Source organism: Pristis pectinata, chromosome 27 (genome assembly GCF_009764475.1).
Source record: "Pristis pectinata isolate sPriPec2 chromosome 27, sPriPec2.1.pri, whole genome shotgun sequence".
Lineage (NCBI taxonomy): Eukaryota > Metazoa > Chordata > Chondrichthyes > Rhinopristiformes > Pristidae > Pristis > Pristis pectinata.
The window spans coordinates 23186723-23209542 of record NC_067431.1 but is presented as its reverse complement, the minus strand read 5'-3'; the positions used below and the strand labels follow the sequence as shown (position 1 = coordinate 23209542).

The following is a 22820-nucleotide window of genomic DNA, read 5'->3' as shown; positions in this document are numbered from 1 at the left end:
CTGTCATGGGCATAGACGACTAAAATCTTGCGCCCTGGTATAGGCATCCAAGAACTAGTATACCAGGGATAAGAGTCATGCCACAGCAGTACAAAGCCCTCTTAGACCACTGTTCTAGCATTTGACCAGGAAGAATACAGTGGTGACACAAGAGATTGCAGATGCTGGAATCTGGAGCAACAAACGATCTGCAGGAGGAATTCAGCGGGTCGAGCAGCATCTGTGGAGGGGGAAGGAATTGTCGATGTTTCGGGTCAAAACCCTGCATCAGGACTCTCAGGAATCAAGAATATAATGGCCTTGGAATGCAGTACAAATTTACCAATACAACGCTTGAATATGGAATAAATTACAAAGAAAGCTTGCACAAACTGATACTCTTTGGAACAACACACACAAAATGCTGGAGGAACTCAGCAGGTCAGGCAGCATCTATGGAGGCATATAAACAGTCTACGTTTCGGGTTGAGGCCCATCATTCCGACCCAGAATGTTGACTGTTTATTTCCCTCTGTAGATGCTGCCTAACCTGCTGAGTTCCTCCAGCATTTCGCGTGTGTTGCTCCAGATTCCAGCACCTTTAGAATCTCTTGTGTCTCCAGTATTCTTTGGAAATTTAGATCATTTCAAGGTGATTTTCAGGCTATTGTGGAAGGGAGGACAGAGAACAACCAGTTCTGACAGTGGGAGAGTCGAGGTCTGAGGTGCATGATCTAAAAGTTTAGAATCTAAAAATTTAGAACTCTTTTCAAAGGACAATTGATGCTAGGGCTACCATCAGTTTTAAGTTTGGAAATGATTGATTTCTTTTAACCAAAGGTATTAAGGAATATGGGATACAGAGAAGTGTATGGGAGTTACAGAGAGTCAAAGAGTAATACAGCATGGAAACAGGCCCTTCGGCCCAACTCATCCATGCTGACCAAGATGCCCATCTAAGCTAATTGCATTTGCCCGCATTTGGCCCATATCCATCTAAATCTTTCCTATCCTTCATCTTTCCTTAAGAGGTACAAGGTGGGCTCAATGGTCTGCGAGCTAGGTCCCAGATCTCAGTGAATAATAGACCTGAGAGGTTAACTGACTGACTCCTGTTCCTATGTTTCAAAAGATCGATCAGGGTGATTCACAAACATCTCACCAGTATATTGTCCCAAGAACACTTGCCCCACCCACCCCTGCTCACCTCGGAGCCTCTTTAGGCGCTTTTCCTTGCGTTTCTTCCGAATGATAAACAGGAGTGCCACAGCAACTGTTGCTAGGATCACAGGGCAAGCGATGGTAAACAACTTCTTCACATCATCCCCCTCTCCTTGCATCGATTTGATTGGTGGGATTGTGCCTACAATATCAGTGGAAGAAAAAAATAGAAAATAAATTAAAATTTAGATAAGACTCACCTGGAAGGAAATTCCATGGAGGTTCACAGGAGGTCATGAACTGTAACAATGGCATCGAGATAAGTTACAATTGCCTTAGGCTCAAAATCATATTACTGCATTTACTTCAGCGATTTTTAAATTATTTATAACAAATGCATTTGTTATTTATAGACGACATAAAATTGAAATGGTTGCTCTTAGTCATCAAGTGACCCATCCAATTCCAGTCTCCAGGATCTCATTTATACTAATACATGAATATTGAGGTGAAAAACATGTTAAGATTAAAGTAGCGATAACAATTTGTACTCATATTGCATCGCTAAGGCAGCTGGAAAGAGGGGGATAAATATCTAAAACGTTCTTCCCTAAAAGGCTGTGGATTCTGAAATGATTGGCAAAAGTTGGGATCAAATGATTTTTGCTGGGGCAAGATTATCAAACGACGAGGACTAAATGGATGTCAGTCTTGATCTGTTTGTAAAGTGGAGCTGGTCTGAAGGGGCTGATAGGTCAACTCCTGTTCTTAATGCTCCAATGACTGGTTAGTCGGGCAAACAGAGGTATCAGGAGACAGTAGGCTTGGGTGATGGAAAAACTGGGAGGGAAAACAGATGAATAGGTGTACGTTTTAGGTTTAAGAGGATATCTTTATTAGTCACATGTACATCAAAACACACAGTGAAATACATCTTTTGCATAGAGTGTTCTGGGGGCAGCCCACAGGTGTCGCTACGCTTCCGGCGCCAACATAGCATGCCCACAGCTTCCTGACCCATACGTCTCTGGAATGTGGAAGGAAACCGGAGCACCCGGAGGAAACCCACGCAGACACGGGGAGAATGTACAAACTCCTTACAGACAGTGGCCGGAATTGAACCTGGGTCGCTGGCGCTGTAATAGTGTTATGCTAACTGCTACACTACCATGCCTGCCTCTTAGAGCAGAAAATGTAAAAGAAAATAACCCTTGGTATCTGGAAGCAAGAAAATACTGGGCATACCCTCAGGTGTTTGGAGCAGTCTGGGGATAAAGACTCATCTGAACATGAACCCACCTTTTCATTTTTGTAGTGGTCACTGTGCTTGTTCTGATGTTGTTGGACAATTTCTGCTGGAGTATTTATGTTGGTTCAGAAAACCTAATATTCAAGTGTCCACACTTGCCAAGACACCACTGTACATTGAGATTCCAAGCTAAGGGACTGGCTTTATTTTGCTCTGTGGAGCTTTATAAATGAAAGTCTTGCTTTCATTTCATAATGTCACTTTTCAACTTTCAATTGATGGTTCTACCTATGTTAATGCATATATTCATTTGAGTTATATATTTTGGTGTTGGCTTTTCTCCTGGGTGTCAACCCTTTGCCTTCTTTCACATGTCACTCCGATGCTTTCAAACCCTGACCTCAGGCTTCTCACTGAAAGAGACTGGAGCTTGGTGACCAAGCTGGTCAGAGAGAATGACGGCTCATGTGTGCCTGCCTGCAGCTGCCCAGGTGAATCCAGAATGAAAGCTGGGGGGCATCACTCAAGATTGAGACTCACCACGGTGTTGGGGACATGGAGTGGAGTTAACAGGCCTGGCTGGAGTAGGCACAAAACTGATACCTGACAGAGGCAGGGGACATGACTGTAGAGTATAAGCTGTTGTCTGTGGAAACACCTTGGCCTCTTTAGACTCAGAGTGAATGGATTCCCATTGCCTGGTGCCATTGCAACCAATAGAAAGAGGAGATGAGACCTGGGGCAGATCAGCCATGATCATATTAAATGGCAGAGTAGGCTTGAAGGGCCGAGTGGCCTGCTCCTGCTCCTATTTATTTATGTTCTTTTGGTGCCATTTCTCTATGGGCTGGCAAAGACCAATCTTGTCCCTAAACAGAGAGAGAATGTAGAATGTTCTTGCGGCTGCAAAATAGACCATTTCACAAAACCCAAAAGAGGGGATAAAAATTCCTGCTACTTTCCCGGCGGAGAATTATTTCTCCTACGTTCTTCTTTCACAGAAGGAGGCCAATCAGCCCATTGAGTCAATGCTAGCACTCAGAGGGTTCCCATCAGTTCCATTTCTCCCCTATTTCCCTGTAACCTGTCCCTTTCTCTCACGTCCATCAACTCTCTCTGGTTGAAGAACACGATGACGCTGGAGGAACTCAGCAGGTCTGGCAGCATCCATGGAGAAAAGCAGGCGGTCAACTTTTCCGGTCAGGACCCTTCTTCAGGACCCAAGTTGATGCTGAGTTCCTCAAGCATCATCGTGTTTTCCATCTAGATTCCAGCATCTGCAGTCCTTTGTTTTTCAACTCTCCCTGGTTCGCCTGATGCCTACTTACACCAGCGACAATTTAATGCAGCCAATTAAACTACTTTTTTACCCAGAGAGTGGTTGGGACATGGAATGCGCTGCCTAGGGCGGTGGTGGAGGCAGGTACATTGGTCAAATTCAAGAGATTACTAGATAAGCATATGAAGGAATTTAAAATAGAGGGATATGTGGGAGGAAGGGGTTAGATAGTCTTAGGCGAGGTTTAAAAGTCAGCACGACATTGTGGGTCGACAGGCCTGTATTGTGCTGTATTGTTCTATGTACAATCATGCATTTGGGACATGGGAGGAAACTAGAGCACATGGAGGAAAGCCACACTGTCACAGGGAGAAGGTGCAAACTTCACACAGAGAGTACCCGAGGTCAGGATTGAACCGGGGTCACTGGTGCTGCGAGGCAGCAGCTCTACCAGCTGCACCAATGTGTCAGCCACTGTTGACTGAACTCTGGCTGTTGGAGCTGCTCTTGCATTTAACCAATATCTCTCTGATCAGGTCAGCATCTTACAGTGATAGCAATTTAAGGGATTGACGCGGTGATGGTGGGTGGTTTATGTGGGTTACTTACACTCAGCTCACTGCAGGCACTGGTTAGTATTCACAGCTAAAAGGCAGCTTTAATACTAAGTGTCTTTTATCCATATATGTTATAACAATTGAAATTTAGTGTCTTGTGGCCAATACAGTGCACAGCTGTGTTGAATAGTATAGATGCACATAAGAGAATGCAAGTTAAGTATATGAGAAAGGGTTCAACACTAGGAATGAGAGATTTAGCACAACAAAGAACATATTCTATTTAATTCCTGAAGACCCACACTCAACGATTCAGGAACAGCTTCTTCCCCTCCGTCATCAGATTTCTGAACGATCCAAGAACCCATGAACACTACCTCATTGTTAGTTTTATATGCACTATTTATTTATTTTGTAATTTATAGTTTTTTATGTCTTTGCACTGCACTGCTGCTGTAAAACAACAAATTTCACGTCATATAAGACAGTGATAATAAATCCGATTCTGAATCCTGATTCTTGCTTCCATATGAGTCCAGATTTCCTTCTGCCTCCACTCCGAGTGGCAGTGATCCCCACTCTCTCTGGGTAAAGAACTTTCTTCGATTCCGTGCTTACGTGCGCGCGCAGGTGTGTTTAGAGAGGGAGCACGCGGTTTCTGCGGGCACCCTGGCTGAGTTCCGCACTCGGTGGGCCCCTCAGGGGATCGCGTGTGTCGTGGACGGTACAAACGCGATTCTTATTTGAAGTGCTGCGTGTTGCGTTAGCGGGTGTAGTGTTGCGGGTGTGTTTCGTTAGTACTAGTTTGCATTCTCTACTGTAGTTATGTCGTTGCTTAGTTTCTTCTTTTCTGTATTAGATGTAGTGTATTGACATTGGTTGTCTTTTGTAGTGCTTTTAGCGAATAAATGTTATTAAAATAAAAAAAAAGAACTTTCTTCGACTGGAGCTATTCGCGGCTTGCAGATTTAAAGACCTTGATTGGGCAAGGGTTAGCACTGGGGAAAAGGGAGATTATCAGTCGGCACATCCTGAGGCTCCACAAACACCAACAGATGGGCTGGCAGGTTTGGTGCTGCTGATGAGTGAATTAAAACACAGAGGAAAGCATCCACTCAGCTGGAGAGACTTCAAGTCCTATTACTGTGCAAGCCTGCTATCTTCTCTCCCGTCTCCACTTCCTCCTGACTCTGCCAGATTTGTGCATTAATACTGCCAGTCAGGTAAAGGTTGCTCTCTGCCGGACCGTCAGCCCAGAGCACATCCTCATCTTCTTATCCGAGAGACCTCCACACCCTCCAGATCCAACCCCAGGAGCCAGTCAGCATTCATTGTTCAAGGCTCGGAGACAAATTTCCTCCCACTACCTCAAAGGAGCCTTCACAGGGTCTGACTCTGCAGGATACCACCTGCAGAATGGTTCCCTCTGTGCACAGTGGGAGGTCAGGTAGGGATGAGAGAGTTTACTGCCCACTCTGCACCTGGTCAATGTGTGCCTCATGTCCAGAGCGTGTGTTCATTGTCAGGACACTGGGCTTCTTTAAAATGATGCAGGGAGATTTTTCACACCCAGCTGAGAATGCAGACAGGACTCCAGCTTCAGGTTAAAGAAGAAGCATCTACGGGCAGCACAGCACCCAGGAGGACACCTCAGTGGCACACCTAGTAGAGTTGCTGCCTCATAGCTCCAGCGACCTGGGTTCAGTTCTGACTCGTGGCACTGTGTGGAGTTTGTGTGTTCTCCCTGTGACTGTGTGGGTTTCCTCCGGGTGCTCCGGTTTCCTCCCATATCCCAGGAACGTGCGGGTTGGATGGTTAATTGACCGCTGTAAATGGTCCCTAGTGTGTCGGTGAGTGGTAGAATCTGGGGAGAGTTGATGGGAATGTGGGGAGGATTAGGGGGAGATTAGTTAAAAATAGATGCTTGCTGGTCAACCTGGACTCAGTGGGCTGAAGGGACTGTTTCTGTGCTGTGTCTCTCTATGACTCTATGACTCACTGACTACATGATACCTTCTCAGTACTGCATGAAGTATCAGCCTAAGTTTCTGTGCTCAGGTCAGTAGACCAAACAAGGCAGCTACCAACTGAGCCACAGCTGACATCATTATCAAATGTTCTCAACATCCAATGAACAATGCCTTCTTACATAAAACATATATGGAACAGTACAGCACAGAAACAGTCCCTTCAGCCCACAATGCCTGTGCCAACCATGATGCCAATTTAAACACCATATCTGCCTGCACATGTTCCATATCCCTCCATTCTCTGGCTGTTCATGTGTCTGTCTAAATGCCTCTTAAACATTGCTATCATATCTGCTTCCACCACTTCCCTTGGTGGTGTGTTCCAGGCACCTACCACCTCTGTGTAAAAAAAAAACTGCCTCATAAATCTTGAAACTTTCCCCCCCTCACATTAAAACTATGTCCTCCAGTATTTGACATTTCTACCCTGGGGGAAGACTCTGACTACCTTCGCCTCTACGCCTCTCATAATGTTATAACTTTATATCATTTCATATACATCTATCAGATTCAATAAAGGCAAGTAAAGCCTCATAGGGTCACAGAGGCTTTCAGAAAACCTTGGGCTCACCAAATCCATGGTGAGCATCGACCGTCCGTTTCACTAATCCTAGACCACCCCAGGTTATTCTCCCCACATTCTCATCAGCTGCCCCCAAAGTTCCGTCGCCAACCTCCACACTGGGGGCTAAAGTTCCATCTGTTGAACGTTGTGGCAAGATGGCGCCAGAATGTGGTGACTCGTTGCAAGCTGCTCTCTCCAGATCTACTTACTATAATCGTTCTACTCTTTTAAACTTAAATTCTATGTCACTTACTATACCTCAATGCACTCTGTACTAACTCAGAGTAACTGCACTGTGGAATGAGTTGATCTGTATGAATGGTATGCAAGACAAGTTTTTCATGGTTCCTTGGAACAAGTGACAATAGTAAACCAATACCAACACCAATACCAATTTGCAGCGGCCAATTAACCTACCAGTCAGGGAATGGGGAATAAGTGGCAGTGGTGTTGCTCTGAGATCCTGCATTTCCTTGACAGGCCAAACGTCCTATTTCAATGTTGGCAGGAGATATGAGAATACGAGAACTACTTACAGCACAGAGAAAAGGGGGACCTCAGACTTTAAGAATCCATTAGCCAATGATCAAATAGTTTGCATTGACTTAGTGGGGGAAGGAACAAGATGCCACGTTTGGAGAAATACAGAGATCTCACTGGGTTGGAGAGCTAGAGGACAATCATTGTTAACCACCAGAACCTTTGCTTAAGCTAAAAAAAACACAATCTGGACAAGAAGACACCACATGTGGCTTCAGCCAGCTGAGTTTGGTAAGTTTACTGAGGCAACAATGAATTGTGATGGTGTGCGTTTGACCAATCAGCCCACTTCGTGTTTACTTGGCAGATAATGCTGAAAACATTCAGCAAGTCAGGCAGCATCTGTGGAAGGACAAAGAGTTAACATTTCAGGTCAAAGACCTGGTTCTGATGAAGAGTCTTTGACCTGAAGCATTAACTCTTGTTTCTCTATCTGCAGATGCTGCCTGACCTGCTGAGTTTTTCCAGCATTTTCTGCTTTTATTTCAGATTTCCAGCATCTAAACTGTTTTGATTTTCACATTTATATAGGATTTTCACATTTATATAGAATTTTCACCCAGAAACAGGCCAATTGACCCAAAAATGCTGCTGTTTATAGTCCACACAAGTCTCCATCCAGTTATCTCTTCCCAATCAGGCTCCTACATTGCTCTGTCATGATACACTGTCTTTCTCTTGCAGGTGTCAATGCTTCCCTTGTTTGTTTTTAGTCCAAGGGATGAACACGGCATTTACTGCCCATTGTTAACTGCCATGTAAAGTGTGGCGGGGAGCTGGAGTCCACAACTGAGAGGTTCACCAGGCATTTCCAGAAGGCAGTGAAGAGTTAACCACTTTGCAATGTGTGTAGAGTCACACATAGGCCAGTCTACGTAGGTTGGGCACGTTTCCTTTCCTGAGGGACATCAGAGAACCAAATACACTGAGTCCTTGTTGTTCACTGAAACATATAAACACTCTTGTTGTTCACTGAAACATATAAACACTCCTAGCTCTGGTCTCAAATCTACCCACATTCCTGACCCTGGCTCTGCCAACGCTCTCGGAGGTAGATAGCCAAGCTCATGGGTGCATGGATCCAAGGATAGTAAGTTAATGGATAATGAGGACTAAGTGTTGGTTTTTACAACAATCTGGTAGTCTCATTATCACCATTACTAATATTAGCTTCTGAATTTCAAATTATTCAATTAACTGAATTTAAATTCTTCCAATCCTCTGGTGGGATTTAAATTCAGGTCTCTGGCTGTCAAGCATCTGAATTACTTGTCTAGTAACTTAACCACTATGCTCCCAATGGTCTGTTATTTTTTATTTCCTATATCCCTTATTAACCATAGATCACAATGCTATCTGGACATCAACACCAGGCAATGAAGGGCCATGGGATAAACTCGATGTAGGTTATATGAATTTTTGTATATGTGTAGCTGATTAACTCCTTTTACAGTCATGTTCATTGGATGGGCAACGTGATACTAGCAGGTTTGTTGGGTTCTAGTGGTAGAACATGCAACGACCATCAGAGAAAAGGTAATGTGGATCTAAAAAAAATCAAAAATTAAATGCTGATCCTGGAAATCTGAAATGAAGTTGAAAATTGTCAGAAACACTCAGCAGGTCAGGCAGCATCTGTGGAGATAGAAACAGAGGCATTGACCTGTTTCTCTATCCACAAGTGTTGCCTGCCCTACTGACTATTTCTGGCATTTTCGGTTTTCATTGAAGTTTTTTTCTTATCATGACTAACAAAAAGGAATAACTTGTTTGAGTGCTTCCAGCTTTCTATTTTGTGTGCAGTTTGGCTGTGCAACATGAAACAATTGGGCTGAATGGCCTTAACAGCATCATAGTTCAGCAGTTACGTAGAATGGGGACAAGGGGAGATGTTGGGGGAGAAAAAAATGGAAGAGCAGTGTGTCTTTGTTTACCTCTCATCAGGTGCCCCATTCCCTAATAACTAGCCGATTATGTTCAGTTCTGGTCGCCTCATTATAGGAAGGATGTGGAAGCTTTAGAGAGGGTGCAGAGGAGATTTACCAGGATGTTGCCTGGATTGGAGAGCATGTCTTATGAGGATAGGTTGAGTGAGCTCGGGCTTTTCTCTTTGGAGAGAAGGAGGATGAGAGGTGACTTGATAAGAGGTGTACAAGAGGCATAGATCGAGTGGACAGTCAGAGACTTTTTCCCAGGGCGACAATGGCTAACATGAGGGGACATAATTTTAAGGTGACTGGAGGAAGGTATAAGGGGGATGCCAGGGGTAAGTTTTTTTTTACACAGAGAGTGCTGGGTGCGTGGAATGCACTGCCTGCAGAGGTTGTGAGGACAGATACGTTAGGGACATTTAAGAGGCTCATGGATAGACACATGAATGATAGAAAAATAGGGGGCTATGTGGGAGGGAAGGGTTAGCTAGAACTTAGAGCAGGATAAAAGGTTGGCAAAACATTGTGGACCGAAGGGCCTGTACTGTGCTGTAGTGTTCTATGTTCTAAAGGAATAGTGATACCAAGAAAGTGATAGAAAGATTTGTAGAGTAAAAGATAATTGCCCCATCCTCCCCAGGACTTACTTCCATCATAGTCTAGGGTGGCGAACTGTGTGGTTTCATTGCCACAACCAGCACTGTTACAGGCTCGCATCTTCAACTCATACCAAGTAGCCTCTCGCAGGTCCTGCAGGAAGATCTCACTGGATAGGTTGGTCCTCAGGGTAAGCCAAGGCCAGGTGCCTTTGGGACGGTAGTCCATGATGATGGCCATGATGGGGCAGCCGCCATTGTTCCACCCCTGGAGGTTAAGTCTAGCATGGCTGGAGTTAATGTGGGTAAAGAGATGGGTGTCTTTGTTGAAAGCAGGTTCTAGGACATAAAGGAAAGATAAGGAATGAAATAAGATACGCATTCATTTTCATAGCTTTTGGGTAAGTGCTTTATGAATAAACATTTAAAATGTTGTCATGTGAAAAGATAATGTCCAAATTATCACATTTTAGGTCCCAAATCCTCCTCTAATTCTTAAAGGCAAAACCTTAATTTCAAATTTAAATACTGAACAATAAGATTTAAACTTCTGCAGCCCAAATCCTTAAGGAATCCTTCAGCTCCAAACATCTTCAGCCCACAGTCTCCTTTAAGCCTTGGCCTCAAAACCCTGGTGGGAATCTAAAGCCTAAAGCCTGGACCCTGAGAGTTTGAAACCAAAATACAGACACTCAGAGTCCAGTGCTGTAAGTCCTAAAGACGTCTTGTAACTGCTGAAGTTGTGTTTTAGGTTCCTTGGAATGGACAGGAATTACAATATTGAATTTGTAAAAATAAATTTGCTGCAACTCAATTGTTTCAAGACTTTAGAACATTTCCCCCACATACAGTGCAGACGCAGGGACATAATACTATTTTGCTTACAAAACACCATTCAGGCCTTAAATGTACTATTATGCCCAATACTGGGCACCAAATGTTAGAGAGTGTTGTTCAGACCTAGAAGAGGAGATAGGGAGATAGGGGAGGATTATCAGGATAGTTGCAGAGCTGAGGTACCACAGTTATGAAGAGAGGCAAGAAAAATTGGGGTTGTCTCCTGACAGCAAGGCAGGTGAAAGGGAGATTGACTGGAGGTGTTTAAAATTACAAGGGTTATGATAAGGAAAAGAAAAACTCCGGAAGTGAACTTCCCAGGGCTTGTTTTTGCTGGGTGGGTGATGACAAGAATGCACAGGTTTAAGAGAAATGCTATGATCCGGAATACACGCTTAGTGGGAGCAGAGCCGATTGTAACTTCCAAAAGGAAATTGGGAAATGTTTGGATGGTGGTATTTGTTGAGCTTATAGCATCAAGAGTGGGGGAGGGAAGCTAATTGCTTAGCTCATCCAAAGAGCTGGCACAGACACATTGGGCTGAATGGCCTTCCACACTATAAAATTCAATGATTCTTCAAGCTGGTAAAATTCTTCTCATTTGACAAGTAGTGTAATTCAGCTCAGCGTAGCTACGTTTTATTTTTAATTGAGAAAATAGAGGTTTTTCTTTATTTATTCCCAGGAATTGCTGGAGTTTATTATCGACCCGTTTCTGCCCCCGAACTGACTATCTTGACAGAATCAAAGAGTGGTTACACTGTAGAAGAAGGCCACTCGCACGATCTAATCCGTACTAACTCGGTGGACATTTAAGAGTCGACTACATTTCTGTGGGCCTGAAATCGGTTATAAAACCAGACCTCGCACTGGCAGAAGATTCCTTCTGAAAGGTGTTCATGAACCTAATGACATCTCATAATAAGGTTGTGGGTTCATTATTACCATAACACTTTAATAGCAATAGCTTTTTAAGTTCCAGATTATTTAATCAAGTGAAGTTTGGATGAATTGAACTCGCATCTCCTGATCATTGGTTTAGACTCCACATTTACTAACCCAGTAAAGTAACTTTCAGAGTTTGAAACCAACGAGCCCAGTACTTTAAGTCCTAAAGACTCTTTGTAAATGCTGAAGTTGTGTTTTAGGCTCTTTGGAATTAACAAGAATTACTAGACTGAATTTGCTGCAATACAGTTGTTTCAGGACTTTAGAACATTTTGCCCCCACACACAGTGCAGAGCTGAGGAAATGTACCTGTACAGTCTCGTACACATTAATTAGTTCCAATTCCAGCATTAATGTCCAGAAGAAGGCAGGAACTTACCCCTTCCATGGGTCTTGGCTTCAATGATCTCGCTAATACGTCCAGCTCCAACACTGTTCTTGGCCGCCAGTTTCACCTTGTACCAAGTGCCACATTTGAGATTGTCCAGTTTGAAGGACCTCTCGCTGGGGTTGATGAAGACATCCTTCCATTCTTCACTGTTATCAACGGAGTACTGCAGCACGAAGCCTGTCAGAGAAGCAGGATTGATGTCTCATTAGTGCTGCAAATTGAATCACCGGCTGAACCTCCAAGCGTCAATCACCCTGCAGGCCAGCAAGATCTTGTTCGGCTTTGCAAAATTAACCTTTTCATCAACGGGTCTTTTTCCTCATGAAAGCTTGATATTTCACATGCACAGAAAGGTTATTTAAAAAGGAAATAATTATTGCTTGTGTTGTGGGCAAATACATAAGAAATAGGAGCAGGAGTAAGCCATTCGGCTCCTTGTCCCAATGCCGCCATTCATTGAGAACCCAGCTGATCTTTTACCTCAGTACCACTTCCTGCATTAACCCTACACCTCTTGGTTCCTTTAACATCTAAAGGTCTTTTGATCTCTGTCTTGAACATACTCAGCAGATCCCCTGGGATTCACCATCCTCTGGGTGAAGACATTACGTCTTCCCTCTCTCCTCAGGGGCTGACCCTTATTATGACCCTTGGCTCTGGGTGCCCCAGCAAGAGGAAATGTCAACTCCACATCTACCTTGTCAAGCCCACTGGTGTTCACTGCCCCTGTAAACTATCCCATCTCTTGCCCCTTGCTACACTTCTCACAGTGGCTCTCTTCTTGAACTGCTGCAGTCTGTGAGGTGAGAGTTCTCCTGCTCTGCTATTAGGAAGGGAGTTCCAGAATTAGGAGCCAATCTCATTGGAGGAGAGGTGACAGGGAGGGAGAAGGCACACCTTGTTTCTTCCTACTGCAGCTTTTTCATTTCCATTACTCCCATCCTTAGCTACATGTTGATTCTATTGCCTGTGGTCAGCCTTGGTACAGCAGACTGAAATTTGACACATGCCATTGTTTGCCAAGGATCTTCAGCTCTTTGGGGTTGAAATTCGAAAATTTGAATCTTGAAATTCATCCTGACAGAATTCACAAATGACTACCCAAAATAACGCTATATTGTGTATCCACAAGAGATTCTGCAGATGCTGGAATCCGGTGCAACACACACAAAATGCTGGAGGAACACAGCAGGTCAGGCAGCATCTATGGAGGGAAATAAACAGTTGACATTTCGGGTCCTGATGAAGGGTCTCGACCTGAAACTTAGATTGTTTCTTTCCCTCCATAGATGCTGCCTGACCTGCTGAGTTCCTCCAGCATTTTGTGTGTGTTGCACTATATTCTGTATTCTTTTATTGTTTGTCCTTTTGTGCTACCTCAATGTACTTATGTTTGGAATGATCTGTCTGAATGGCATGTAAAACAAAACCTTTTCACCATATCTCAGTACATGAGACAATAATAAACCAGTTGCCAAGTTTGAGATACGGAATAAAATTTGCAGAATAAAATTTATGTGAAAAAGAAAGAAAATAAACACAAAATTTAGTTTATTCTTCAACTGCTTTTTTTGACGCACGTGTAGATGACGTGGCTTCGCATTCTGGAAAATTGTGATTCTGATCGTTTTCTAGGAACACATACAGGTGTAGTCTAAAAGTTAAAAAAAGAAATTTGAACAAGTCATACCAATGTGATTTGGCTAGATTTTTTAGATGGATGCATACTGCTTCTATATTATACTATTCAACAGACTGCCTTGAGCATTTTTAATTATTCAAACACTGTATCTGCCAAGATATTTGGCAAACATTCATCTTTTAACCAACCTTACCCCAAAATGCCTTCATTTCAGAGATCCTGGTGATACATTGGCTGCAGGGTGACCCTCTGTAACAATCATTGCTGTATTCTACTCGCAAGCTGTTACATATATTACATGATACATGTACTTCAGTATTCTTTTCTGACTATTTGTTACTTCTTTTACCAATCCCTTTTGGACAATGAGCTCAAGGCTCCTACCAAATGGAAACCTCTTCAAACAGAAGAGAATTTCTTTGGAGGAATATTATTGAACTGACACAAAGGAAGCTTCAAGTTTGGCTCATGGACTATATGCATCAGGTAAACAACAGGAATACCCAGCTTTAGACAAGAAATCTGTGCACAGAAGGAGAGCATATCATTACTTATCCTCTGGTAATTGTTATAAACAAAGATTTAAATTGTGTCAGAACTGGCATTTGCAGATGAATTGCACCAGAATGTTGTGTTTCCAAGATATAAATCTATGAAGCTTCATAGCAAGGGGTTTAGATGGAGCAGCTCTCAAGGTTAGAATATCATTTGAAGATCAGTGGCAGTGTTCTGGAGGCACAGGTCAACTCTGACTGGATACCAGGACAGGACAAATCCCCAGTGTGACAGATCATGGGCTTATTCCTCGAGTTATTGGCATGCCAAGGAGTTGGTTGGAAGCAGCAAGCCATGTGCCTGGGACTGTCAAATAAGGTCGACGTCTCTCATTCACTTGCATCCTTTTTCTTCTCTGTCACATTATTTCCTTGCCCACCATCCTTGATTTTCCATGCATTCCTGGGAACTCTCCGGATTTCAAATTGGTTCCTGTTTATGGATGTTACCAGGACTCCAAGGCTTCAGAGTTAGTTTGGGTCTTTAGGCCTGAGGCTGCACATCCAAACTTGGATGTTTTAGGACACAGACTTCAACAGGTCCGTATGCTTGTGACTTCAGGGTTGGAGCCTATGGTCCACAGCGTGAAAGGTCTCAGGTCTGTGGTGCAGAGTTAAGAACTACATTACAACAGTGACTACACTTCAGCACCTCCTTGGATTTAGGTCATGCTGAGGTGATGAAATTTAGTCACATACAGGGAATGTCTTTCTATCTGGGACACAGACCTATCAGAACAATCTAAGCGTTAAATTACAAGGGAAGATTACATATAATGGGCAGGACCTGGAGTTTAGAAATACAGCGATTGACTTGTTGGACATTTTCAGGACAGAGAAGCCCTTCCTGTTGGTTGGGAAGTCTACGATTAGGCAGCAAAATTAAACTAGAAGCCAGAGAGATTGGTTGAAATTTGATATTCCCTCCCGCAATGGTAATTGGTGCTTGTTTAATCTTTACCTTGGAGATTGCTAGGTTTTTGTTAACTGAAGGTATTTTGAGAAGCATACCTGTAAATTCACTCTCCCTCTGTTGAAGTCAATGGAGTGAATTTTGAGGCAGACTACAATGCATTGACACTAATATACAATAAATTTAAGTACAGGGCAATAGAGCAAGACACAAGATAAGCTATAATATCATTACATAGAATACAGAACAGTACAGCACAGAAACAGGCCTACAATGTCCGTGCCAACCATGATGTCAATTGAAACTGCACATTTGCCTGCATGTGGTCTATATCCCTCCATTCCCTGCCTGTTCATGTACCTGAAAAAATGCCTCTTAAACGTTGCTGTCGTATCAGTTTCCACTACCTCCCTTGTCAGCACATTCCAGGCACTCACCACTCTCTGTGTAAAAAAAACTTGTCATGTAAACCTCCTCGACCGGCAGACAAGTTCGAGGGGCTGAATGTCCTCCTCCCATCCCCAAGGAAGAATGAGCTTTGATAGGCCGAGACTTCTCTTGCTGGGACTTTTCTCAAGTTATTCTCTCAGCACCTGCACCAGTTTCCCACCTCCGAGTGTTGATTATAAAATATAACCAACAAACAGGTTTTATTGCGCAGATCAGCTGGAGTGTGGTGATGGTGTTTTGTATTACAATCTGCATGCACAGGGCTGGAATTTACTAAAAATCCCACAACCCCTGCCAGATTAATAGGAGAATGGCAGGACTCTTAGCAGTGCGGAGGAACAGAGGGACCTTGGGGTTGACGTCCATAGACCACACTTGGATTATTGTGTTCAGTTCTGGTCATCTCATTACAGAAAGGATGTGGAAGCTTTAGAGAGGGTGCAGAGGAGATTTACCAGGATGCTGCCTGGATTGGAGAGCATGTCTTATGAGGATAGGTTGAGCGAGCTAGGGCTTTTCTCTTTGGAGAGAAGGAGGATGAGAGGTGACTTGATAAGAGGTGTACAAGAGGCATAGATCGAGTGGACAGTCAGAGACTTTTTCCCAGTGCAACAATGGCTAACACGAGGGGACATCATTTTAAGGTGATTGGAGGAAGGTATAAGGGGGATGTCAGGGGTAAGTTTTTTACACAGAGAGTGGTGGGTGCATGGCAGAGGTTGTGGGGGCAGATACATTAGGGACATTTAAGAGACTCTTAGATTGACACATGAATGATAGAAAAATAGGGGGCTATGTGGGAGGGAAGGGTTAGATAGATCTTAGAGCAGGATAAAATGTCGGCACAACATTGTGGGCCGAAGAGCCAGTACTGTGCTGTAGTGTTCTATGTTCTATGAGATGCAAGCTGCAGTCTGGCAGCCATTCCAGGTCACTGGAACATCCTGTGGGGTTGAGAAAGGCAGCATTAGCAGGAGATTCAAGGACTTTGCCGCAGGTTTATGTATTAAGCAAGATTATCGCACACTTCTTAAATGTACTTGATTCAAAATGGTATCTTGTAAAGCCTATTGGAAAACAAAATCACTGCTGTTCCCCAGTCTTGATTTCTATCATGAATCCTCACTGTAAAGCCCATGGGGAAGGCCACCATTGTGTTTGTCCGTGAAGCCCCCAAGACTTACTTGCCACTGATGCTCAGTTCAGTTTCCCTCATGCTCCTCCATCCCAATCCTTTAGAAGCCTAAGTGTACCACGCTGCTGTGTCAGAAAGGTGAGAGAGGGAAATCCAGGAGTTAAAGGCCAGTTATCCCGATGATTTTTGCTGGTTAATGACCAGGGTGTGTAACCAAGGATAGTGTGACTGAATGCCTTGAAAATTTTCAGCTGAGCAGAGAGATACAGCACAGGGTAGGAAAGGGAAGGTCTAAAGTATCAGACTGAATTTTATGAAGATGTGTCTGTCTGCAGATGGAGGCACAAGAGACTGCAGAGGCTGGAATCTGGAGCAACGAACAATCTGCTGGAGGAACTCAGCGGGTCGAGCAGCATCTGTGGGGGGCAGGGTGGGGGGCAGGAAGTGTTGATGTTTCTGTTCAAAACACTGCATCAGGACCTGCAGTCTTGCAGACTGTCTGTTTGTCTGCAGATGTTTTATGTCTGAATTTCAATAAACATTAGATCCACTCGCCCATAATGGATTGGTAGCTAAAACTGAATTGGTAGCTAAAACTAAAACTGGTAGCTCATGTGAAAGAGGCAAGTTATTAACCTGGTTTGGAAATTAGCCAATAGGCAGGGTTAGGAACGATGGCCAGGTATTCCAATTGGCCTGATGAAGGGTCTCGACCTGAAATGTCGACTGTTTATTTCCCTCCATAGATGCTGCCTGACCTGCTGAGACCCTCCAGCATTTTGTGTGTGCTGCAATTGGCAAGTGGCTCCACAGGGACCTCTGATGGGGCCTCAACAATTCCATGTATTTCCATGGGACAAAATTTGTTGATGGCACAAAGTTTGGCAGTCCCATTGCAACCATTGAGTTTGAAATAAATTGAGCAAGTTGGCAAACATTGTAAGAAATGAATTTCAATGTAGGCAATGTAAAGTCAACCGCTTTGAACCTAAAAGGGATGGAACACAAAACAAAGCACTTTCTGAATTGTGAAAATCTACAAATAGTGGAGATCCACCAAACAGACATTACAGGCAGGTAAAAAAAAATCAAAAGGCTAATGGAATTAATGGCTTTTGTATCTGGAGGATGGGGCACAACTGATGAGATAGGGTAGATGTACCATGATTAGGTCAGGCCTGAGCATGTTGAGCACTTCTGGGCCGAGGAAAGGTGGAGTGACTTTGTAGGAAACACAACTTACATTACTGGAATGATACTTGGCCTCCAAGGACAAGTTTCATGACATTAACCAGCTGGTCCTCCTAGGAATTTAGAAGATGAAGGTGAGTTGATGAAGATGTTCTAGATAATTATTGGGAACAGTTAGGACAGGGAGAGAGAGGCTAGTTCTACAGGTTGGTGACGCTATGACGGGAGTGTGATGGCTAAGTTATTGGGCTAGAGTCCAGAATTCTAGACCACTGATCTGGAAGTATGAAGTCAAATCTCACCAAGGCAGCAGGGAGGCTTAATCTGGATTTTTTTTTAAAAAGCTAAACTCACTAACGGCAATGAAACTATGGAATTGTTGTAAACCCCCCCATTTGGTTCACTAATGTCAATGAAATGATTAGATTGTTCTAAGAAGTTATCTTGTTGATAAATGTCTTCCAGAGAAGGAAATCTACCATCCTTATCCAGCCTGGCCTATATGTGACTCCAGATCCACTGATGTCCTCCCTTAGTTCAGGGGAAAATACAATGGCATTGCTGTGACGCCCTCCCCCCATCCTGTGAACCAATAAATAAAAACTAGGAGTCACAGGCATAAAAGTTATAGACTCCTAAAAACTAGGAATCACCGGCATAAGAATCAGACTCCTAAAAACTAGGAGTCACGGGCAGACCTTTCAGGAGTGAAGTTAATGAACACCTGCATGCAGGGGATGGTCTAGGTTTGGAAATGATTGCTCCACTAGGAAGCCGATTGGACTCGATGGGCTGAATGGTCTCCCCTTCCTGCGGTAACAATCTTCATTTCATTCAGAGATACAATTGTTCAAAGTTAACTTTAAATTTCAGGCTTGACTTATGGCGTTTGATGAGACAAGGGCAGGTATCTGAGAATGAGACACAGGTCAGACACAATCTCACTGAACATGAGAACAGGCTTCAGGGGTTAAACGGGGGCAGCACAGTGGTGCAGCGGGTAAAGCCACCGCCTCACAGTGCCAGAGACCTGGGTTCAATCCTGGTCTCGGGAATTGTCTCGGTTCCCACACCCCCCAAAGGTGGGCAGGTCGGTGGGTTAATTGGCTGCTGTAAATTGTCCCTAGTGTGTGGGTGAATAGTTGAATCTGGGGGGAGTTAATGAGAATGTGGGGAGAATAAAAAATGGGATTAACGAGACTAATCTAAATAGTGGTTGATGGATATGGACTTGATGGGCCGAAGGGACTGTTTCTGTGCTGCATCTCTCTCTGAGTCTACTCCTGTTGGTGGCTGCTTGCACTCTGAAAGTGTAACGATCGGCTCCTTCAAGAGAAGAGGCTAGAAAAAGGAGCGGGAATGTGCTCATGTAATTACTCTTCACACTTACTCTCAACTGCAATAAAACGAACAGAAAGCCTGCAAAAGGGAAGCAAGAATTACCAACGCTGTGAGGAGGGAAGTGATGAGATTGATTAGAGCATCGACAAAGAGAGAGATGGAGAGAGCCACAAAATGGAGTCTGCCAACCAATCCAGGAGAACGGATATTGGTGAGATTGGACAACCCCAGGGGATCCAATCAGAACTTATCACCAATTTAAATTAACGCAAACAATGTAAAGTCTTTGCTCATCGTGATAGGCAGACAAACAGTAGCTCGTTCACATCACATAATTATAGCTACACGTCCTATGTCAACATGTATAATGTAGTATTAAGAAGTCAAAGAAACATTGATGTGTAATATTTCTGGAACAGGGGAGGTGGTAATTCACTAATAATTACATTTTGTGCTTTGACAGATGAAGGAAATGTTTCTTGTGCGGCATTGATGAGCTATCCTATAGGGGGTGCTGTTTAGCATCTTTTGATGTTCACAGTGCTATAACTTGATGTATTTTGACTACTGACATGAGGAGTTTTGCCTTCTTTACAGCTGAGAATTTAAACCTACTTTTGGCAGATGTTGGCAGAAAGAAGTGAAGTCAGCGAACTTTGAAAAACTGGGTTTTCAAACACCTCAACAGGCCCTTGATCCTCTGATGGAGCAGTAGGCACTTTTACTGCACAACGTGGAGCACCCACTGAGCAGTGAGCTGCCAGCTCCATCTTGATGTGTCAGAGCTTCAGCACTCTGGACAGCACTCGGGGAACTACAGAACATCCCAGGAACCAGAGAAGGGAAAAATTACTGAGAAATCCAGTAGATAATTCAGAATATATATTTTCCCAGAGTGGTGAGACTGTGGAACTCACTCTTATCGGTGGATAATATGGGTGCATTTAAGGGGAGACAACCATATGAGAGAGAGGATTACACTGATAGACTGAGGAAAGATGGACGATGGCATAAGTGGAATGCAAGTCTTAGCATGGACCTGTTGGGCCGAATGGCCTGTCTCTGTATTGTGTATCCCATGTGGCTCTATATTAGGAAAGAAGGAGGGTGGGAAGAAGGAAAACAAAAGCAGAAAGAAAGGAGGGAAGAACTTATCCAAGACATCTTCATACATCCAAACACCCAGTGAAGTGCATCTTTTGCGTAGAGTGTTCTGGGGGCAGCCCGCAAGTATTGCAGCACTTCCGGCGCCAACATAGCACGCCCACAACTTCCTAACCTGTATGTCTTTGGAATGTGGGAGGAAACCGGAGCACCCGGAAGAAACCCACACAGTCACACAGGGAGAACGTACAAACTCCTTACAGACAGCGGCGGGAATTGAACCTGGGTCGCTGGTGCTGTGATAGCGTTACGCTAACCGCCACACTACCGTGCCTGCCCAAAGAAGGAATGCAGTCAGAGTAGGGGTTACAGGACTGAACAGACCTATCGGGAGTACTGGCTGATCATTGAAAGATTGGTGCAGTGAGCAGTTTGTGCTAAGGTTCACATACAAGTTGCCATAGGGCAACTGCTACAAACTGTTACGAACAGATCTTCGACCTAGCAAGTCTCCGGACATGATAAATTGGGAAACAGATTAAAAAAGAAAGGTCGATGTCCCTCAAAGAGTTAATGTCACAGATGCCACCAATCATTTCAGAAGCAGTTACTCTAGCTGTGCAGTCGGAACAAAAACAATTTTTGTCATAATACGTTCAGTTATTTTGAACATAATGGGACTGAAAATTGCATTCCATTTTACCACACAGAGTGTGTGCTGTCGGTCTAGTTGGGGGAGGGGGGGTTATCAGCGTGTCGTAAATCTGATGATTGTGATCTCTGTGGCATGCATAAGACAAGCGGCAGAAAGGGGAAGATCGAAGGGGAGATGACATTTCAATAATACAAGCAAGACAAAGATTTCCAACCCCAATGACTATGCATGAGATCAGGCCTCCAATATTGGTCGTTGTTCAACAATACTACCCTCACATGCATCAGACACGCATACACGTACGTACACAATCTTTCTCATCTCAGGGAGCTCATATTTGCATTGGAAATCATCCATTCTCTACAGGCTGGCCTCAGGGAAAGACTGCAGCTGTACGGGCTGTTGCTATGACAGCTGAAAGTAGCATCGAGGGAGGAAAAAGGTCCTGATTTAATGATGTCCAATAGGATGGCATTTATTTGGGCGAATCTATACATGAATCAGACCCACACGCAAGGCTTCACCAGACTTTGGTTGGAACCACCCAGGACTCTATTTACAAACAGGTCAAGGAGTATGGCAGCAGAGTGATTATGTTACTAGCCTAATAATCTGGAGGCTTGGACTAATGATCCAGAGACACAAGTTCAAATCCCCCCTGGGCAGCTGGGGAATTTAAATTCAGCTAATTAAATATGTCTGGAATAAAATGTAATGATGTCTGTAAAGCCACTAGACTGTTGTAAGAACTCATTTGAACTTTAAGAAATGAAATCTGCCATCCCTACCTGGTCTGGCCTACATTAACCCCAGGTCCTCACATCCATGCTCTTTAATTGGCCTCGGAAATCACCTCATAAGTTACTCAGTGGCACAGTGTGAGATGCAGCAACACGGCCATGCGATACTGCCATCACCCCGTGAATAAAAAAATCACCGGGCTTTTGACAGCTGGCTGCGATCTCTTGAATATAATTGTAACCACAGGGCCTGAAAGTAGTGCTGATCTCAGGATCATGGAAACGGGCAGCATAGAAATGAGTCCTTCAGCCCATCTCATCCATGCCAACTGTGATGCCTGTCTACACTCATCCCATTTACCTGCATTAGACCCATATCCCTCTGTGCCTTCCCTATCCAAGTCCAAATGCCTTTTAAATGTTGTAATTATATCTGCCTCCACCACTTTGTCTGGAAGCTTGTTCCAGGTCACCACCAACTTCTGGGAACCAGTGTGTGGCAAGCATGGTAGTATAGCGGTTAGCGCAATGCAATTACAGCACCAGCAACCTGGGTTCAATTCCGGCCGCTGTCTGTAAGTAGTTTGTAGGCTCCCCCTGTGACTGTGTGGGTTTCCTCCGGGTGCTCCTGTTTCCTCTCACATTCCAAAGACGTGCGGGTTAGGAAGTTGTGGGCATGCTATATTGGTGCCGGAAGTGTGGCGACACTTGCAGGCTGCCCCCAGAGCACCCTACACAAAAGATGCATTTCACTGTGTGTTTCGATGTGACTAATAAAGAAAGAAATCTTTTGACTGTGGAAACCTCACTGAGAAATCCACTTGATCCCTCAGATCTCCTTTAAATTTCACCCCTCTTACCTTCAACCTGTGCCCTGTAGTTTTAGACTCCCCTAGCCTGGGAATAAGATCTCACTGTCTGTCCTATCTATGCCCCTCTTAATTCCATGAACCTCTTTTAGGTCACCCCTCAGCCTCCTACATTCCTGGAAGAATATACCCAGCCTATCTAATCTCCACAGCCCTCCATTCC

The 22820-nt window shown here is 44.0% G+C and overlaps 1 protein-coding gene across 1 annotated transcript in view; it reads right to left on the bottom strand.

Annotated features, from left to right (window-relative positions):
• Nucleotides 1–22820, bottom strand: part of LOC127583633 (cell adhesion molecule DSCAML1) — a 506127-nt gene that overhangs the window by 23202 nt on the left and 460105 nt on the right. Inside the window, 3 exon segments of the mRNA XM_052039813.1 lie at nt 1187–1342; nt 9939–10226; nt 12052–12240. Coding sequence (XP_051895773.1) covers nt 1187–1342; nt 9939–10226; nt 12052–12240 — 633 coding nt within the window.